The 18,569-nt window shown below is 43.2% G+C and overlaps 1 protein-coding gene across 1 annotated transcript in view; it reads left to right on the forward strand.

Annotated features, from left to right (window-relative positions):
* The window catches only part of LOC137625011 (protein lin-37 homolog), a 101,820-nt gene that overhangs the window by 35,134 nt on the left and 48,117 nt on the right, over positions 1 to 18,569 (forward strand). Inside the window, exon 3 of the mRNA XM_068355952.1 lies at positions 6,112 to 6,330. Within this exon, the coding sequence (XP_068212053.1) occupies positions 6,112 to 6,330 (219 nt within the window). The remainder of the gene's footprint in view (positions 1 to 6,111; positions 6,331 to 18,569) is intronic.

The following is an 18,569-nucleotide window of genomic DNA, read 5'->3' on the forward strand; positions in this document are numbered from 1 at the left end:
AAACAAAGTCACGCATGGGTAGCCAGATCATCTAGACACACTTTCCAACACTAAACAAGCAAAAGTTTTACGACACTATTTGGCAATATCTTACGGAAAAATGACTTGGCAAAAAAATGAAAAAAAATGAAAAAGGGGCACTCGCGGTAAAATGGTCCTCGTGGTGATGAACGACATTTTAACTGAAAAAAAAACATGCACATGGTAGCCAAACAATCCACCAAGACTTTCCACAACTGATAACCTATACAAGTTGCACCATTCTACGACAATTTCATAATACGTAATAACTTTGATAATTATGCAAATTACCTTAGAAGGGTAAACTCGGTCGCGCTCGACCCCGACGCGTCTCAGAAATCGGGGAAGGAGTACAGCTACAGAAATGCACATCTGGACACTACTAGAGCGTGTAGGGGAGACACCTCCTGCAGGTCGATCACCCACAAATTCAGTCACGGGGGTGAGTCACGTGAGAAAAACCTCTTTTTTTTTGACGCTCGGGGTCGCGTACGACCCACCGTACCTATCCAGGGTTAATGTACAGAACACTTAATGCATGTACTAACGTACCCTAAACTAAAACAGGCACAAATATTAAGGGCGACTTTATATCATGCGTTTCCTAAACACGCCAAAAAGCACGATAAAAAATGGCAACCAATGTTTTGTTTACGTTTATCTCTGATTATAATGAAGAAACAAACGCATTTACACATCTGTGTATAGGTTAGTTTCTGCATCGATTATATTGATTATTCAGTACAGTAGGCTATGTTGATTTGGTTATTACCAATGTTTTACTTAATTTTTCTTAGGACTTCCAAATGAAATGTTTTTCTTTATGACGCCGCCTGAAACGACGGCGTCATAAAGTACGCTCAGTAAACAAAGTAAGGAATTTAACGCGCATGATGAAAGTGATAGATAATGATATTACAGTAAAAACTTTAATAAAATATGTTATTACAAATATTATTTACCGTATCTATATAAAATCATACATACGTAGCAAAGCAGGAAAACAATCTACGAGAGAGAGAGAGAGAGAGAGAGAGAGAGAGAGAGAGAGAGAGAGAGAGAGAGAGAGAGAGAGAGAGAGAGAGAGAGAGTTGTTTTACATACGTAAATGTAAATTTTAAACAAAAAAAAAATAGCCCCATTTCATATAAAATAGATTACAAATATTTTACTTTATCATATTACAGTAGTCTTTATAATACTGTAAAGTTCAGTACAGTATGTTGTTGTTAAAGTCGTGGCGATGAAATTCTCACGAAACAAAAACACGCCATTTGAGTACAACAGCTGATTCTCTCTCTCTCTCTCTCTCTCTCTCTCTCTCTCTCTCTCTCTCTCTCTCTCTCTCTCTCTCTCTCTCTCTCTCTCTCTTGTGTTATACAATACTTACATTTAGATGAAGAAACTAAAATTAATTTTCTTAGTGTCAATTAAATACGAAACGAAATAATTAGGCCGAGTCTACATCCATTTCAATCATATCTAAAAATACGGCATCCGATTTCATCAGCAAACCACTATTTTTTGGGAAATATCATTTTATTCTAGAAAATTGCCACTCTTTAAATAGTTAATTGCACATTAAGAAAGCGTGTACTTTTGTTTTTAAATTTCGGGTTTGTTTTAAAAATCGAGTATTGTTGACTTTTTTTTTTTTTTACTTTTGGCTGTGATTAGATCAGCTGTCATCTAGCTGCCGCTCTTGAGTGTTTACGAATACACTAACAAAGTATCATTTATACCATTTCTTAACTTATTCAAACCGTCTACAGTATACAGTTGATATTACATAAGCACCAATGTGTTATAACCTATCAATTTTTTTTGTTTATTACATTTAAACCCCCCTCTCTCTCTCTCTCTCTCTCTCTCTCTCTCTCTCTCTACCTCTACCTCTCTCTCTCTCTGTGGGCTACTTTTCACTACCTCCCATTCCTTACCTCTCTCTATCTCTCTAACAAATGATATCTGTGTGCTCCTCAAAGTTTCATTTATATTGAAAATCAATCACGATTCAATTTTCCTTACTTTCTCCAATCTCGCACCATCGGTCACATCGCGGTATTTTCGATATTTCTGGAAAATCCGCGATATATGTATATACATGGGTTATGAAAAAAATCCGCGAAGTGGTGAATCCGCGATGGTTGAACCGCGAAGTAGCGAGGGTTCACTGTACCAAGTAATCTTTGGATCATCTAGTAGCCAACAAAGTCCTGACTTTGTGGGGTTCTCCGACTGTGGATCTTTTCGCAACGGCCCTGAACTTCAGGCTCCCACTGTACTGTTCCCCAGTCCCAGACCCCAAGGCTCTCTGGCAAGATGCTTTCCAACAACGGTGGGACAACATCAACGTTTACGCCTTTTCCCCGTTCTGTCTGATGAGGAGGGTACTCAACAAGACCAGAACATCGGTCAATCTTTCAATGACCCTCATAGCTCCGCTATGGCATCACGCGGAATGGTTCCGGACCTTCTGCAACTCCTAACGGAGCTACCAAGAGAACTCCCTCCATGACATAATCTACTTAGACAACCACATGCCAACATCTTCCACAAAGCCGTAGGTTCACTACGACTTCACGCCTGGAGACTATCCAGTATCTCCTCACTGAGAGAGGATTTTCGCAACAAGTTGCTGTCAGGATGTCTGGATACCTGCGAAAGTCTTCGGAAGCAGTCTACCAGGCAAAGTGGAAAGTTTTCTGTGGTTGGTGTCGTGGAAGGGGTATCTCTCCGCTCGATGCCACTATTCCAACAATAGCGGAGTTCCTTTTGTATTTGCGGGAAGAAATGCGCCTTTCAGTCTCTGCAGTGAAAGGCTATCGCTCAGCCTTAAGTCTAGCCTTCAGGCAGAAAGGAATGGACATTTCTTCATCGCTAGAACTTTCTCTACTCATACGTAGTTATGAACTTACCTACTCTCAGTCGGAAGTGAGACCTCCCCCATGGAATGTGGTTCGAGTTCTCAGGTCTCTCAAGAGACCTCCCTATGAACCATTACGCCAGGCATCAGATCGCCACCTAACCTAGAAGACGGTATTCCTGCTAGATTTGGCCTCAGCCAAGCGAGTCAGCGAACTTCATGGTCTCTCGTATGACATCGTCCATTCAAGGTGATATGGGGAGGTAACGTTCAGGTTCGTCCCTGAGTTTATTGCTAAGACTCAGAATCCTGGAGTGGCGGATCCTCAATTTGACTCCTTCCGGATTTCTAGTCTCCATACTGTAACAGATGACCCAGACCTTCTCTTACTATGCCCAGTAAGGAGATTGAGGCTGTACCTGCACCCCGTCCTCATGTGCCAGCACTATTTGTCAGCACAGGAAGGACTAAGAGGAGGGTCACCAAGAACACCATCTCTGCATGGATTTGTAGGGTCATTGACCTGGTTTTGAATCCAGACCCCCCTCCGTCACGTCGCCCTAGGGCACACTATGTCAGGGGCATAGCTACGTCCCTGGCCTTCAAAAGAAATTTTTCAGTGACGCAGGTTCTTCAAGCTGGGGTGTGGAAACGTCAAACAACATTCACATCCCACTACCTGCAAGATGTGACCCACAGGAGACTCGATACGTTTGCTATCGGCCCTGTGGTGGCTGCACTACAGCTGGTTTAAAACCTCAAGCTCCTTATTGGACAAGTAGCAGGAGGTTGAGGGCATTGTTACCCAGTTCTAGTCTGCATGAATGAAAAGGTTTTACTAGCCCTTATTCTTTTCTTCATCATCCCCTCTCTTGGGGTAAGCAGCATCCTGGGTTCTCTGCATAGCTGACCTCAAACCACTGCAGGTAAACCATGCTCCCTTTTGTTCCTAGCATTAAGATTAATACTGTTATGTCCCCATACCCTGATGAGGTAGTATTGGGAAAGTCCTAGTCTACAAGTTTCCATCTAAAGAACTTCAGAACAACTTCGTAGGACAAGTCACAATTCTTCATATCTTCACACAGCTTGCGTAGGCCGCAGTCCTTGCGTAGCAAGGCTCTAGCGAGGCGCAGGGTCTCCTTATTTCTTGGGTGCTTACACACTCAAATAACAAGCCCCTGGGCAAAGCCAAAAGCCAGACTGGCTGGGACGTTCACCTTTCCTACTGGGTGAGTCACCCCCATTAAATAGCATGGTTTGTATTCCAGTTACGGAACAAATGACAAATTCGTAGATAATTTGTATTTTTCCTAACTATACAAACCTTAGCTATTTAACCAAACTTGCCCGCCAGCCCTATCCCCCTTGAAATCCTACCTCCAAGCAAAGTGAGCTCAAGCACAGGTGTGTGAGAGGGGAGGGGTTAGCAAACTACCCTCCCTTACCCCCGCTAACTAGTGGTGTGGGTAGTAAACCCTCATTAAAAATTAATGGCTCGTCATTTTAGCTACACCGAAAGTAATAGCCTTATTAAATAGCTAAGGTTTGTATCGTTAGGAAAAATAAAAATTATCTACGAAGTTGTCATATTTCTTATATAAACTATAAAAACTTAAACAAAACATGAGGAAGAGAAATTAGATGGACTATAGTGCCCGAGTGTACCCTCAAACATGAGAACTCTAACCCAAGACAGTGGAAGACCATGGTACAGAGGCTATGGCACTACCCAAGACTAGAGAACAATGGTTTGATTTTGGAGTGTCCTAGAAAAGCTGCTTACCATAGCTAAAGAGTCTCTTCTACCCTTACCAAGAGGAAAGAAGCCACTGTACAATTAAAGTGCAGTAGTTAACCCCTTGGATGTAGGAGAATTTTTTTGGTAATCTAAGTATTGTCAGGTGTAGTACGAGGCCAGAGAAAAATCTGTAAAGAATAGGCCAGAGTATTCGGTGTATATGAAGTCAAAGGGAAAGAAAGAAGAGAAGGATCCAATTTAGTACTGTCTGGCCAGTCAAAGGACTCCATAACTCTCTAGTGGTAGTATCTCAAAGGGGGCTGGTGCCCTGGCCAACCTACTACCTACCTACCTAGGCCTTGTCTTGAGATTCCTTGGTCAATCCTGGCCAATGAAGCTCTAGACAAGGTGCATCCAGAGGAAAAGACTGAGCGGGATGTAACCCACAGGTCCCTAGATACTTTCTCTTTGGGGCCTGTTGTAGATGTACAGGAAGTTGTATAGCTACCTTGGCTCCTCTCACAGGACCATTAACTTTGGATCAAGAGCAAGATTACATGTGAGTCTGGGATGAAAGTAAAGAATGACTGGTCTTTTCTTTTCCTTTCAGTTTTCCCTGCTCTTGGGGCATAGCATCAAAGATCCTTGCCAGCTGGACTTGATCCGGTTAACAGGTAAGCCCCACTTGGAGTGTAGCTGTTCTGTGCACAGGTTCAGAAGTCTTTTTCCACATACTCATTGCAAGGGGAAATATAACATAACCAAGCGAACCTGTAATCATGTATGTGTTGCCTGCAAGGTAATTCAAGTAAACCCATCATATATCTTTGCCAGGTCTATGACACAGATTTTCAGCTCGGTACAACTCTTAAAGTCAGTGCTATGAACCCGTTGGTATTACTAAATGACAAGTACACATGGTGAAAGGCATCTTAACTCTTTCAATATCACCGATGCACAAGTTTTGAGTTCCTGGGATAAGTTTTCCAGCCAGTTAGAATGTGTACTTAGTCCCAGCTAAGAATGAATCTCTTATGTAAAGGACAATGGTTTATATTTTATGTTAGGTACAAATAAAAATTTTTAAAAAGTTATTTGTATTTTTCTTAACTACTGTATACAAACCTGTCAAACCTGTTTACTCATACTTTACCGTCAGTACCAACCCCCCTCGAAAATTCCTGCTGCTATCTGAGTGGTTTTCAGTGAGCCAGCAGGGGGTTGTTACCTTCCTGCTACTAATAGGTAACTACCTGCCGGTTGGTGATACCTTATTATAATTTTTAACTGTAATATTCCAAGCTTTGCGGTTATTCTCCTATATAAAGGACACAGTTTTGTGTAATTTGGAAAAATACAAATTACGTTAAATAATTTGCCATTTTTAATTGTTGATAATCATGAAGTTTTAGTATAATATACACTACTTTATTTGAATTGACTGTAATAAATTCTAACAGCTGTACTATTTGTGATTTTATAGTTCAAAAGTGGGACTGCAAGGTGGGCGAACTACAAGACCTCCAAGAAAGAGACGGAGAAAAGAGATAGATTTGCGAGATTCTGGCTTCCATCATACATTTGTTATGAGGATGTTTGACCGCAGTGTTGACCTGGCTCAGTTTGAGCTAAGTGCACCACTGTATCCTATATGCAGAGCATGGATGATCAACCAACCACATAATTCTAGTCTTAATGTCAAGTAAGTGTTTTTTATGAATTTCATAGTTACTGTATTTGATTTAAAATTCATTTTAAAACTTCTGTTTGTAAACCAGGGGCTTTAACTGTTCCTTATACTATTCGTACTGCATATGGTAATGATATCAAGATGTACTGAAATTTTGTAGTTGCGGAAATACAATATTGAATTGTATCTATACACACTTGATTTACAATTGTCTTCTCTATTTCTAACTTGAAGATTTGAATTATATCTTTGGTGAGGATGCTGTGGTTAATGTCACTCAAGTTGTTTTTGTCAGATGTATATACCAGATAATAGCTTCTCTTTTGATAAATATAATCTTCACATAGTCAGGATTGATATACAGTTTACCAGATGTTTGTTCTTACACGTAATACAAACCATCAATCTTTAATAGGAGTATAACTTCAGCGAAACCTTTTTAACAAGGTAACCAGTAATTAACTGTCTGGTGGGAGTTATGCCCTGTCCACCTAACTGGTAGAGCTAACCTCACATTGACTTCAGCCACAGTTCTGTACACATGTACTTTGCTGCATCCTTAATCTGGCTAATTAGTATTTTTATTTTATCTTTCCAGAGTGTTTGTAATATTGGTTTGTTCCAACACGGAGTACTTACCTTGAACTACTTTCTTAGGAGTATCTGGGATCTCCTCCCTAACCGACCAAGAATTTTGCGCAGTTCCCCTATCTCCGTTTTCCCTTGTTGGGTCCCTCCGTGGCGGATGGATACGTGTCCTGAGGCGACCGGGGGTCAGTGCGTGTGGGTGCGCTACTAGGTCTTTGTCGCCAGTAAGCATCTGGTCGCAGCGTAGATAACATCTCGCCGCTCTCTCTCACATCCCGTCCAACCCACCATTGTGTTCCACGTGTTCCCTTTGTGTTTTCCCGTTCATATCCCTTCCTTGTGTTGCTTGTGATTTTCTTTATGGAATCCCAACGTCGCTGTCCCGGGCCCAAGGCAGGTAAGTCATGCGGGGCATGGCTCTCTAAGTTGAATATCGATCCGCACACTGTGCTCCACGTGTCCGGAGTGTGCGTCCTGGCCAGAACTTCAGTGGACATTATTCGGTTCAAAGAAGTCCAGAGTGTTTGTAATATTGGTTTTTGGACAAGTACCCCATAGGCAGACGTGTGGCTTTGTACTGGTATGACCAGCCTTTGTCGTGGCTAGTATTTGAGTAAGCTCTCTTCGTTTTGCCGAGAGCATTTCTGTTGACCTTAGATGTCAGGATGCCAGAAAACCTCAAATCAATCAATCAATCAATCATCCTGTTGTGAGGAGTGTACAGCGTAACCTGCCTCGCAGTGGGTTGAGTTTGCGAAGAAGAATAATTCTAAGAGGGACTAGTCAGTGTCTGACTTGGTAGCACTCAAGTCGATGCTAAGAAACTTTATAGCTCCTTCCCTTTTTCAGAAAATAACCCTGCCGTGTCTGCAGGTTCCTCCAGGGTTTGGTCGTCCATAGGAATTTATAAGAAGGGAGACTGCTGTACTCTCCGGGAGTGCTTTAAAGGAGTCAGGATTATTGTTTTCCTCTTGTGCTTGTAAGAGCAATACTCCCCTGCCTCTCTCTTGCAAAGAACTGTTATTGTGATGCCTATGACCCTTGCAAGGAATTGGACCTAGGTAAATTGTGGACTACCCTAGGTATAAGTGGTGCCTTGCCTCATTGGCTAATAGGCTTTATGAAATACTAACAGCTGCTAGGGCTGAGAAGTCTCATATTGCGCTACCCTTCTCTTTGGCTGACTCTTCTACAGGGAAGCGACGTTACGTTGTAATGGTTTGCGGACTGTGGCCAGAGGTAGCAGCCAAACTGCCTAGTGTCCAAATGCCGACCACACTCCAACGTTCACTACACAAAGAGGTAAAACGGTGGAATACCCAAAAATCTAGGTAACAGGTCAAGAGAACAGAGCACTGGGCATCACCCCTTGATTTTATACTGGGCAAGAGGACCCAGCTAGAACTGTACAGTAATTGCTTTATATTATTCAGAGGTAAGCCGTTTTCAGGTTATCTAATTACTAAGCATTAGTAGAGGAAAAAAAAAAAGCAATGATACAAAGGAAATAAAAGACAAAATTAGTGGCTGAGATGGGGACATCTATAGGGAAAGGAAACACTTACAGTTTATAAGTTAAAGGGAAAAAAAGTTTATTTCATTCCTGAGCGAAAAAAATATACAATACTGTAATATGGCTTCATGTTATGTTTAAGCTGTTTCGAGTGAAATTAATAGACTAAAACATATTCAAAATATAAAGTAGAATGCACACCTATGGTACAATTAATTCCACAGTTCTCTTGGGGTTCTATATCTTATCCTTCATATTTTGCCAAGGGTGTTTCAAAGGCAGTTATGAAATTATTGTAACACATTAGCAAAAGCAAATGAAAAGGTACCCTTCTCTACCATGAAGGCTAAACTTCAATCACGTAGATGCCATACCAGGTGTATGGGTCAAGAAAACTTAGGATTTTATATAGATAACAGTAAAACCACTTCTTTAACATCAAGGATGCTATCCACAATTTATGCAGCCAACTTGATGAGTACTAGTTCAATAAACATTAAGAAGTGTCTAAATTGTTTCACTGCATCACTGTTGAGAATCTATTCATTGCTGAATCACTATACCAGTTCACAGTAGTTTATAAGGTTGAGGAATGTTCCCATCACTCCAAGAGTTATATGGGTTAACAGGATACATAGAGTATGTCTGATATAGTATTGTTCCCACTTTCCACTGTCTAGGCTAATTTACAACAGTTTTTATCAAGTCCCTCACACTTGGGAATTTCTGTCACTATACATAGTCAAATGTCTGCAGTATGCTTCTTTACTTGATTGTAATTCTAGCTAGAATCTCCAAGCAAACCTGCATTTAACAGTCTTCACCAGGTTGACCAGCAGCGTAAACAAGTGCAGGATTATGCAATATTACTCCTATTTCAGTACCTCTACTTCTCTCCCTACTGGGGGTAGGGTCTTACTGTCATTACCTGTTAAAAGAAATAATAACAGATTAAGGTATTTTTTTTGGGGGGGGGGGGTTTCCACTTGAGGGCTATAAAAAATGTAATAAATAAATTTGAAACTTTCTAAAGTATTTTTCATGACATCCAAACCATAAAGCTTTTTTTAGACACAAACCATAATTCATTGCAGTGACACAGACCTTCAGGCCAGGTATGCTATCCTTGTACCCTGTGGAGGCTCCCTGGGTTTTCCTGGAAGCGTCTGCCTTATCTTCAGACTCAAGGCAAAGAGCCACGGTTTTGCCTCCCGTGAAGAGGGAGAGGGGTTCCAGATGTCATTATGTCATCAAGTGTCAAGCGGACTCCAGTCAGGGCTTTTAGGGTAGAGGCTAACCCTGCCGTTTCCTCTTCTCCCTGACCTCTTGCTTCCTCGTCACCGCAGGGAAGCGTCTTTTTCAGAGTCTCTCTGGCCATCCCCTATGGAAGAAGCTCTACGAGACGGCAGTGGCACAGCCTCGGAACCTGTAGAAGTTTCCAGCCTTCCCTCTATGAGCATCCGTCAGGTCATACCATCAAGACTTCTGGTGTTGGAGACCTTTTTCTCTCCTAGTAGGGAGCCGAATGACTCCAAGATGCTACCAAAATCCTCGTCTAAGACTCCGAGACCAACAAATGAGGTCAGACCGTCAGTCAGCCAGCTTAATATTGACCATAACCCACCCCGAGACGAGATGTTGCGGGTGGATGATGAATATCATGCTACCAGCCCCACGTCGGAAGGTGACGAGAGGGCGTCAGAATGCACCTTTTGGCAGGCAGGTTCTGGGTTCTATAAGAGGCCTCAATGGATTGACAGACTCGGAAATGGCTCCTCAAGAGGTCAAAGACACAGTCTTGAAACGTGTCTGAAGCACTCGGAAGCTCCTGAAGTTCAGTGCAGCTTTGCCCTAGTCTCGGGTGCTGAAGAGTGCTGGGTGTAAGGTTGCCTCTCAGCTTTCTGATTTCTCTGCATCATTCCGATCAGGCTCATCCTCCAAGCTCCTCCCACCTCCGAGTTTCCAGCAGAGGAGATGCTGTGTAGTCCTGGACGAGCCCCGCTTAACTCTCCCTCTTCACTATTCGCTAGAGGAGTTGACAAAGGTGGTCTCACTGGAGAGGCTTTTTGGTTATCAGATTGCTTTCTCGGCCCCAGAGATCCTAAATCAGGAGAAGGTAGCGAAGTACGCCATGCAGGCTACTTCGTAACTGGATTTTTGGTTGGGATCTGTAGGGATCCTGGTACGGACTGAGGATTTCTCCAAAGAAAGTACTAGAAAGGAGATGGAGACCTTACTCTTTGGTACCCTTACTATCTAGTTCCTGGCCCAGCAAGTGGTGAACTTTTGGACCAACACCATCCTGAAGCGCAGGGAAGCAATAGCCTAGAGGTTTCATCACCAAGTCCCTAATGTCAAGATTGTAAGGCTCCGGAATTCCTCTCTGGAGTGTTCGTCTTTGTTCGAGTCTAAAGACGTCGAGCAGACGGCAGAGAGATGGAGGAAGTCTAACAAAGACTCCCTCCTCCATAGGGCCCTGGCATCCCGGCCCTACAGACCACCAGCTCCTCTGCAAACCAGCCAACCCAAATCTTCAACCAGAAAAACGGCAGCACAAGAGAAGGTGTCTTAAGAAGCTCTTTTCTGCCAAAGACAGGAAAGGCAGCAAGTCCTCCCATGGAGAGAGACAACCTAAGTTGGTGGCCGTAACCGCAAACGCTAGGGTAGGCGTTCCCCCTGCTTGTCCACTAGGAGGGGATGCTCACAATGTTGCTGGAGCAGATAGATGCAGTTCGGGGCAAAACCCTGTACGCTCTCCGTGATTCGTTTCATCTCTCGCCTTCACTGATCAAGACTCCAGTGTTGGTAAGCTCCAAAGTCCAGATCTTGTTGGAGAAGGGCGCTCTCCAGGAGATCCTCGATGACGCCCCAGCTTTCTTCAGTCAACTCTGTGTGATAAAAGGTGCTGGAGGCTGGAGACCAGTCATCGACCTCTCAGCTCTGAACAAGTTTGTCGAGCAGACTTCGTTCTGCATAGAGACGGCAGACACAGGCAGATAAGCAGTAAGACCACAGGATTTCATGTGCACAGTGGACCTAAAGAACACAGACTTCCAGATCCCAATCCATCCGTCTTCTAGAGGTATAACAGTTCGATTGTTTTGGGTTCCAGCACATGTAGGTGTGTCTGGGAATGAGGAGGCAGATTCACGGGCAAAGAATGCTGCATCCGAGTTGCTGCTGAGAAGGTATCCCATTCCGTGTAATGATATCCTACCTAACATCAAGAAATTGCTTTGCATTAAATGGCAAAAGCACTGGGATAGTCTAGATGGCAATGAAATGAGAGAAGTAATAAATGTCATATCTCCTTGGAGACATAACATGATGCCCCGAAAATGGAAGTCGTCTCTTTGTCGTCTCCGTATTAGTCACGCTCGGTTATTATTATTATTATTATTATTATTACTATCCAAGCTACAACCCTAGTTGGAAAAGCAAGATGCTACAAGCCCAGGGGCCCCAACAGGGAAAAATAGCCCAGTGAGGAAAGGAAATAAGGAAATAAATAAATGAAGAGAACAAATTAACAATAAATCATTCTAAAATAAGAAACGTCAAAACAGACATGTCATATAATAAACTATCAACAACATCAAAAACAAATATGTCATAAATAAACTATAAAAAGACTATGTCCGCCTGGTCAACAAAAAAGCATTTGCTCCAACTTTGAACTTTTGAAGTTCTACTGATTCAACCACCCGATTAGGAAGATCATTCCACAACTTGGTCACAGCTGGAATAAAACTTCTAGAGTACTGCGTAGTATTGAGCCTCGTGATGGAGAAGGCCTGGCTATTAGAATTAACTGCCTGCCTAGTATTACGAACAGGATAGAATTGTCCAGGGAGATCTGAATGTAAAGGATGGTCAGAGTTGTGAAAAATCTTATGCAACATGCATAATGAACTAATTGAACGACGGTGCCAGAGATTAATATCTAGATCAGGAATAAGAAATTTAATAGACCGTAAGTTTCTGTCCAACAAATTAAGATGAGAATCAGCGGCTGAAGACCAGACAGGAGAACAATACTCAAAACAAGGTAGAATGAAAGAATTAAAACACTTCTTCAGAATAGATTGATCACCGAAAATCTTGAAAGACTTTCTCAATAAGCCTATTTTTTGTGAAATTGAAGAAGACACAGACCTTATATGTTTCTCAAAAGTAAATTTACTGTCGAGAATCACACCTAAAATTTTGAAAGAGTCATACATATTTAAAGAAACATTATCAATATTGAGATCCGGATGTTGAGGAACCACCGTCCTTGACCTACTTACAATCATACTTTGAGTTTTGTTAGGATTCAACTTCATACCCCATAATTTGCACCATGCACTAATTCTAGCTAAATCTCTATTAAGGGATTCACCAACCCTAGATCTACATTCAGGGGATGGAATTGATGCAAAGAGAGTAGCATCATCTGCATATGCAACAAGCTTGTTTTCTAGGCCAAACCACATGTCATGTGTATATAGTATAAAAAGTAAAGGGCCAAGAACACTACCCTGTGGAACACCGGATATCACATTCCTATAATCACTATGGTGCCCATCAACAACAACTCTTTGAGATCTATTACTTAAAAAATCAATAATAATGCTAAGAAACGACCCACCCACTCCCAACTGTTTCAGTTTGAAAACAAGGGCCTCATGATTAACACGGTCAAAGGCAGCACTAAAATCAAGGCCAATCATACGAACTTCCCGACCACAATCAAGGGATTTCTGTACAGCATTGGAGATTGTAAGAAGGGCATCACATGCTCCAAGGCCTTTACGAAAACCAAATTGCAAACTAGGGAGTAGATGATTACCTTCAGCAAACCTATTAAGACGTTTTGCCAGAAGACGTTCAAAAACTTTAGATAATATGGGAGTTATGGAAATTGGGCGGTAATCAGTGGGACTTGAGCTACCACATACACATTTACATAGAGGAGTAACATTACCAATTCTCCAACTAGTGCTAAAAGCTCCTCTTCTTGCTAACTTGCGCAAAATAACAGATAACTTTGGAGCTAAGAAATCTGCTGTCTTTATAAAAAACAAAGGAAAAATACCATTTGGGTCTACACCTCCATAAGCATCAAGGTCCATCAACAGAGCTTAGATCGAAAAGCTAAACTAGTTAGTTTAGCCTCAGGAAAACAGGAATGAGGAAGTTCAAGTTTTTCATTACTCTGTTTACTGTCAAAAACATCAGCCAAAAGGGTTGCCTTTTCCTTTGGACAGTGAGTGACAGAGCCATCTGGTTTAAGTAAAGGAGGAACTGTTGCATCTACACCAAAGAGTGCAGATTTAAGGGTAGACCACCATTTATGTTCCTGAGTTGTACCAGAAAGTGTTTCTTTTATGGTTAAATTGTACTCCTTTTCAGTTGAGGCATAAACTCTATGAGCAAAAGCTCGAAGCTGAGTATAGTTGTTCCAGGTCAAATCTGATCTGTTACCCTTCCAAAGTTGATAGGCCTCCTGCTTCTCCAAAAAAGCACGTCTACAATCATCATTGAACCACGGTTTGTCCTTCACTCGGTACCTTAGCACACGAGAAGGGATACGCCTATCAATTATGTTGACTAGATTCTCATTCAAAGGGACAACAGGATCTACACTATTATATAATTGCGACCAATTCAAGCACAAAAGATCATGTAAAATCCCATTCCAGTCTGCTTGGGATTTCATATAAATTTTACAAGAATATGATATATCAGGGACAAGCTGCTCAGTCTTCACTAATAATGAAATCAAGGCATGATCAGATATCCCAACTGGAGAACCAACCATACCAGTTATAACGCCAGGGGAGTCAGTGTATACGAGGTCCAAGCAATTACCAGACCTGTGAGTAGCTTCATTTATGATTTGCTCACAGCCTGATTCAGAGGCAAAGTCTAAAGCTCTTAAGCCATGGCGATCGGTAGGAGAGATAGAACTTAACCACTCCCTATGGTGAGCATTAAAATCACCAACAAAGACAAAAGAAGCCTTTCTATCATCTTCTTGTATCTTAGCCATAATGGTAAGAAGACAATCGAAGATAGAATCATCCATGTCTGGATTCCGGTAGATCGAACATAAATAAAAGTTGTTATGCCTGCCACAAACTTTTATTACCTGAATCTCATGACATCCACATTGATAGCAGGACTTATGAGAAGCAGGGTACTCGGTCCTAATATACACCGCCATTCCCCTGGCCCTAGGGATGGCATCACGTTTCAACATTATTGGCTTCTTAAAACCAGTTATAAGGAGCTCAGATGAGTGCCTCATATTAGAAACCAAAGTTTCTGAGCACAAAAGAATATCATACTGTCTGGACGCAACTGTAAGGTCTTGGATATTTGCATGAAGACCACGAATATTGCAATACAGAAGACGACATTGACGAAATCTAGGACGTACTGGTCCCGGATTTCGCTCAATGTCTCCAGACAGCATAAGAATTAATAGAAATAAAAAAGAGACATCATACTTAAAAACTAGATTAACAAGAATTATAACATAAACAATACGTACAGAATTATAAACAAAGTGATTGATGATACCCATAGACTATAGTAAAAAGTCGGAAAAACTGGTCAACATGGAGGAGCCGATACACCATGCAAGGCTAAATACCCTCCAGGATAGCCACTTCAACTGAAGGGAGGACAGTAAGGATGGTTTTGAGAAGAAAAAGAATCAGAAAAAAGAAAAGACAACCTCTTGATAAACCACCAGGCATCCATGGCCCTTCTATTAAGCCTGCCCAACACACCATTTCAAAAAAACAAGAGGAAGAAAAAAAAAATAAGATAGAATAGTGTGCCTGAGTGTACCCTCAAGCAAGAGAACTCCAACCCAAGACAGTGGAAGACCATGGTACAGAGGCTATGGCACTACCCAAGACTAGAGAACAGTGGTTTAATATTGGAGTGTCCTTCTCCTAGAAGAGCTGCTTACCACAGCTAAAGAGTCTCTTCTACCCTTACCAAGAGGAAAGTACACTGAACAAATTGCAGTACAGTAATTGACCCCTTGGGTGAAGAAGTGTTAAGTATCTCATTGTTGTCAGGTGTATGAGGAAAGACGAGAATATGTAAAGAATAGGCCAAACTATTCTGTGTAAGTGTAGGCAAAGAAAAAATAAGCCGTGACCAGAGAGAGGGATCCAATGCATTACTGTCTGGCCAGTCAAAGGATCCAATACCTCTCTAGTGGTAGTATCTCAACGGGCGGCTGGTGCCCTGGCCAACCTACTACACACACAAGTTTCTGCTGAAGGGCCAACACCAACTGTATTGTGCCTACTGTTTAGTACTTCTAACAGTGAGGCTTTTGTTGACTGAACGCCCCAATTATAATAACTTAAGTAATAGATATTTGTTTGAGGATCGAGGTGAGGGTGGCAGGTTCATCCTTGCCAAGATTCTTGGACATGATGTGTCCTACTATTCAAGTGGCATTTTTAGATTTATTTCAGAAGCAGGTCTTTTGAAAACTATTTAACTTTTATAATGGCATTCAACTTTTATGATTTTAATTGAATATTCTTTTATTCTTTTTTTTATATATCTAAATGATATCGGCATTAATGACCATAGATGTCAGGATGCCTGAAAACTTTAAATCAATCAATCAACCATCTGTCTTCAAGAAAATATCTGAGATTCAGACTGGACAACAAGAAATACTAGTCCAGGGTGCTGTGCTTTGGTCTTTCCACAGCACCCCAGGTCTTCACAAGTGTGTTTGCCCTTGTGTCATCTTGGGCTTACAGTCTTGGCATCCGTCTCCTAAGTTATCTGGACGACTGGCTGATCCTAGTAGCGTCCGAGGCAATCCTTCTCAAGCACCGAAACAAACTTCTAAGGCTTTGCCAAGATCTGGGGATCATGGCAAAACTTGAGAAGTCATCCCTGCTTCCCACTCAAAGATTGGTATAACTAGGAATGATGATAGACACCAACCTGCACAAAGCCTTGCCATCAGACGACAGGGAAGTGAAGCTGAGGAAGGTTGCAAGACCTTTTTTCAATATTAAACTTACCCGATAATCATGTAGCTGTCAACTCCGTTGCCCAACAGAAATCTAAGGAGGGATACGCCAGCTATCACAATACTAGAAGGGGGTGTACTAACAGCGCCACCTGTGGCCAGGTACTCAAGTACTTCTTGTTGACACCTCCTCAATTATTCCTCTGTCGTGCCTCCGGCTAGACGTTCTGGGAAAGTTAGAGAGAATTAGAGCTAGGAGGAGTTCTTCTCACTCTTCTTTATTTTCCTCATCTCATGATCCTCTTCCTGATCCTACCCCTGTAGTGGCTACCCCCGATCCTACTGTGTGCCCTCCGCCTGATATGTCAGTGGTTTTACGTGCTATTCAGGCTTTAGGCGATAAGGTAGAGTCAGTGGTAAGTGACCATAAGTCTCTGATGGCCGAAGTGAAAGAGTTGAAGGCCAAGAGTGCAGTGGGTGAAGTTAGTGCCAGTGCTGTGACGAGTGCTAGTGTCGGTGCAGTGCCTTGTACTAGTGTTAGTGCCAGTGTGGTGCGTGGGGATTTTTCTGTGCGAGCCAGTCGTTCTCCCAGTCCGGGACCTCTTGCAAGCTCCCAAGCCCAGGGGAGAAGCAATGTCGAAGGGCATAAGGGTTCGGCAGGCCTTGTTAGGCGCACAGAATCATCCTCAGTGGTTGCGGGCGTGTCTACCACAGACCGTCACTCCCACTTGCAGACGATTGAGCCCGTCTTCCGCTCGTCCGCTGATCTTCTCTCGGGGAAGAATCGTTGGTCTCAGGTCTCTAGACCTCTTAAACGCAGAGTCCAACCCGCGAGTGCTCAGCCAGGTTGCAGTCGTTGGCTCAGCTCTGACTCGCCTCAGTCTTCTAGCGATTGTACTCCGCCCAAGAGGAGTAAGGTACAACAGAGCTGCACCGGTGGTGCAACCACTGTTATGGCTTTACCTCAGTCTGCTACTGTCTCTGCTGATCCCAAGTGGTCTATGCTTCAGTCCATGCAAGCTCAGCTTTCGGACCTGATGCGTGAGTGTCGTGCTGAGAGTGCTGCACCTCCTGCACCTGTGGTGCACCTATCTCCTGCACCGGTTCAGCCTGTGCTGCACCCTCCTGCACCGGTGGTGTACCAACCTCCTGCACCCGTTCAGCCTGTGCTGCACCCGCCTGCACCGGTGGTGCACCAACCTCCTGCACCCGTTCAGCCTGTGCTGCACCCGCCTGCACCGGTGGTGCACCAACCTCCTGCACCCGTTCAGCCTTTGCTGCACCCGCCTGCACCGGTGGTGCACCAGCCTCCTGCACCGGTTCAGCCTGTGCTGCACCCGCCTGCACTCGCTGCACCCAGTCGCAGCTCCATCTGCCAGGCGTACGATGTTGAACCTCTTCCACCTGTGAGTCAGTCTGCTCAGCTGCTGCACCGAGCTCTACCCGTGCACCCTGATCCTGCTACTCAGACATCTCTGCTTGCTGGAACTTTACCTTGTTCTGCACAGCCTCGATCTATTCACGCTTCACTCATACCACAGGAACAGGAACTTGCTGCACCTCCTCCTTCCACCTCTGTTGTTGTTCCTGCTCGTTCTGACTCTGCGGTTCAGCATTCGTATCCGATCCCGTCGCCTCATTCTGGGGTTGAGATTTCGGATGATGAGGAAGCACACCTTGATCCCTCTTCGGACGTGGACGACTCCAGACCCTCTCCACAGTCTCTTGATTTTCGCAAGGTCTTGGCTCTTCTCAGGGAGGTTTATCCAGACCATTTTGTCTCAGCTATACCCCGCTCTCCACCATCTGAGTTTTCGCTGGGAGTGCAACAAGCTCAGTCTTCCTATACCAAGCTTGTCCTAGCTAGATCCTCCAAGAGGGCTTTTAGGATCCTAGGGGAATGGCTGCAGTCTAAGCAACTTCTTGGCAAGACTTCCTTCATGTTCCCTCCAACGAAGCTCACTTCGAAAGCGAGCGTTTGGTATGCCACAGGGGAAGCACCAGGCTTGGGAATACCTGCCTCTGCCCAGGCTGACTTCTCAAGTCTGGTAGACTCGCCTCGAAGATCTGCTATGAGACGCTCAAAAGTGTGTTGGACCTTTTCGGACTTGGATCACTTGCTTAAAGGAGTGTTTAGAGCGTTTGAAATGT

Source organism: Palaemon carinicauda, chromosome 31, assembly GCF_036898095.1.
Source record: "Palaemon carinicauda isolate YSFRI2023 chromosome 31, ASM3689809v2, whole genome shotgun sequence".
Classification (NCBI taxonomy): domain Eukaryota; kingdom Metazoa; phylum Arthropoda; class Malacostraca; order Decapoda; family Palaemonidae; genus Palaemon; species Palaemon carinicauda.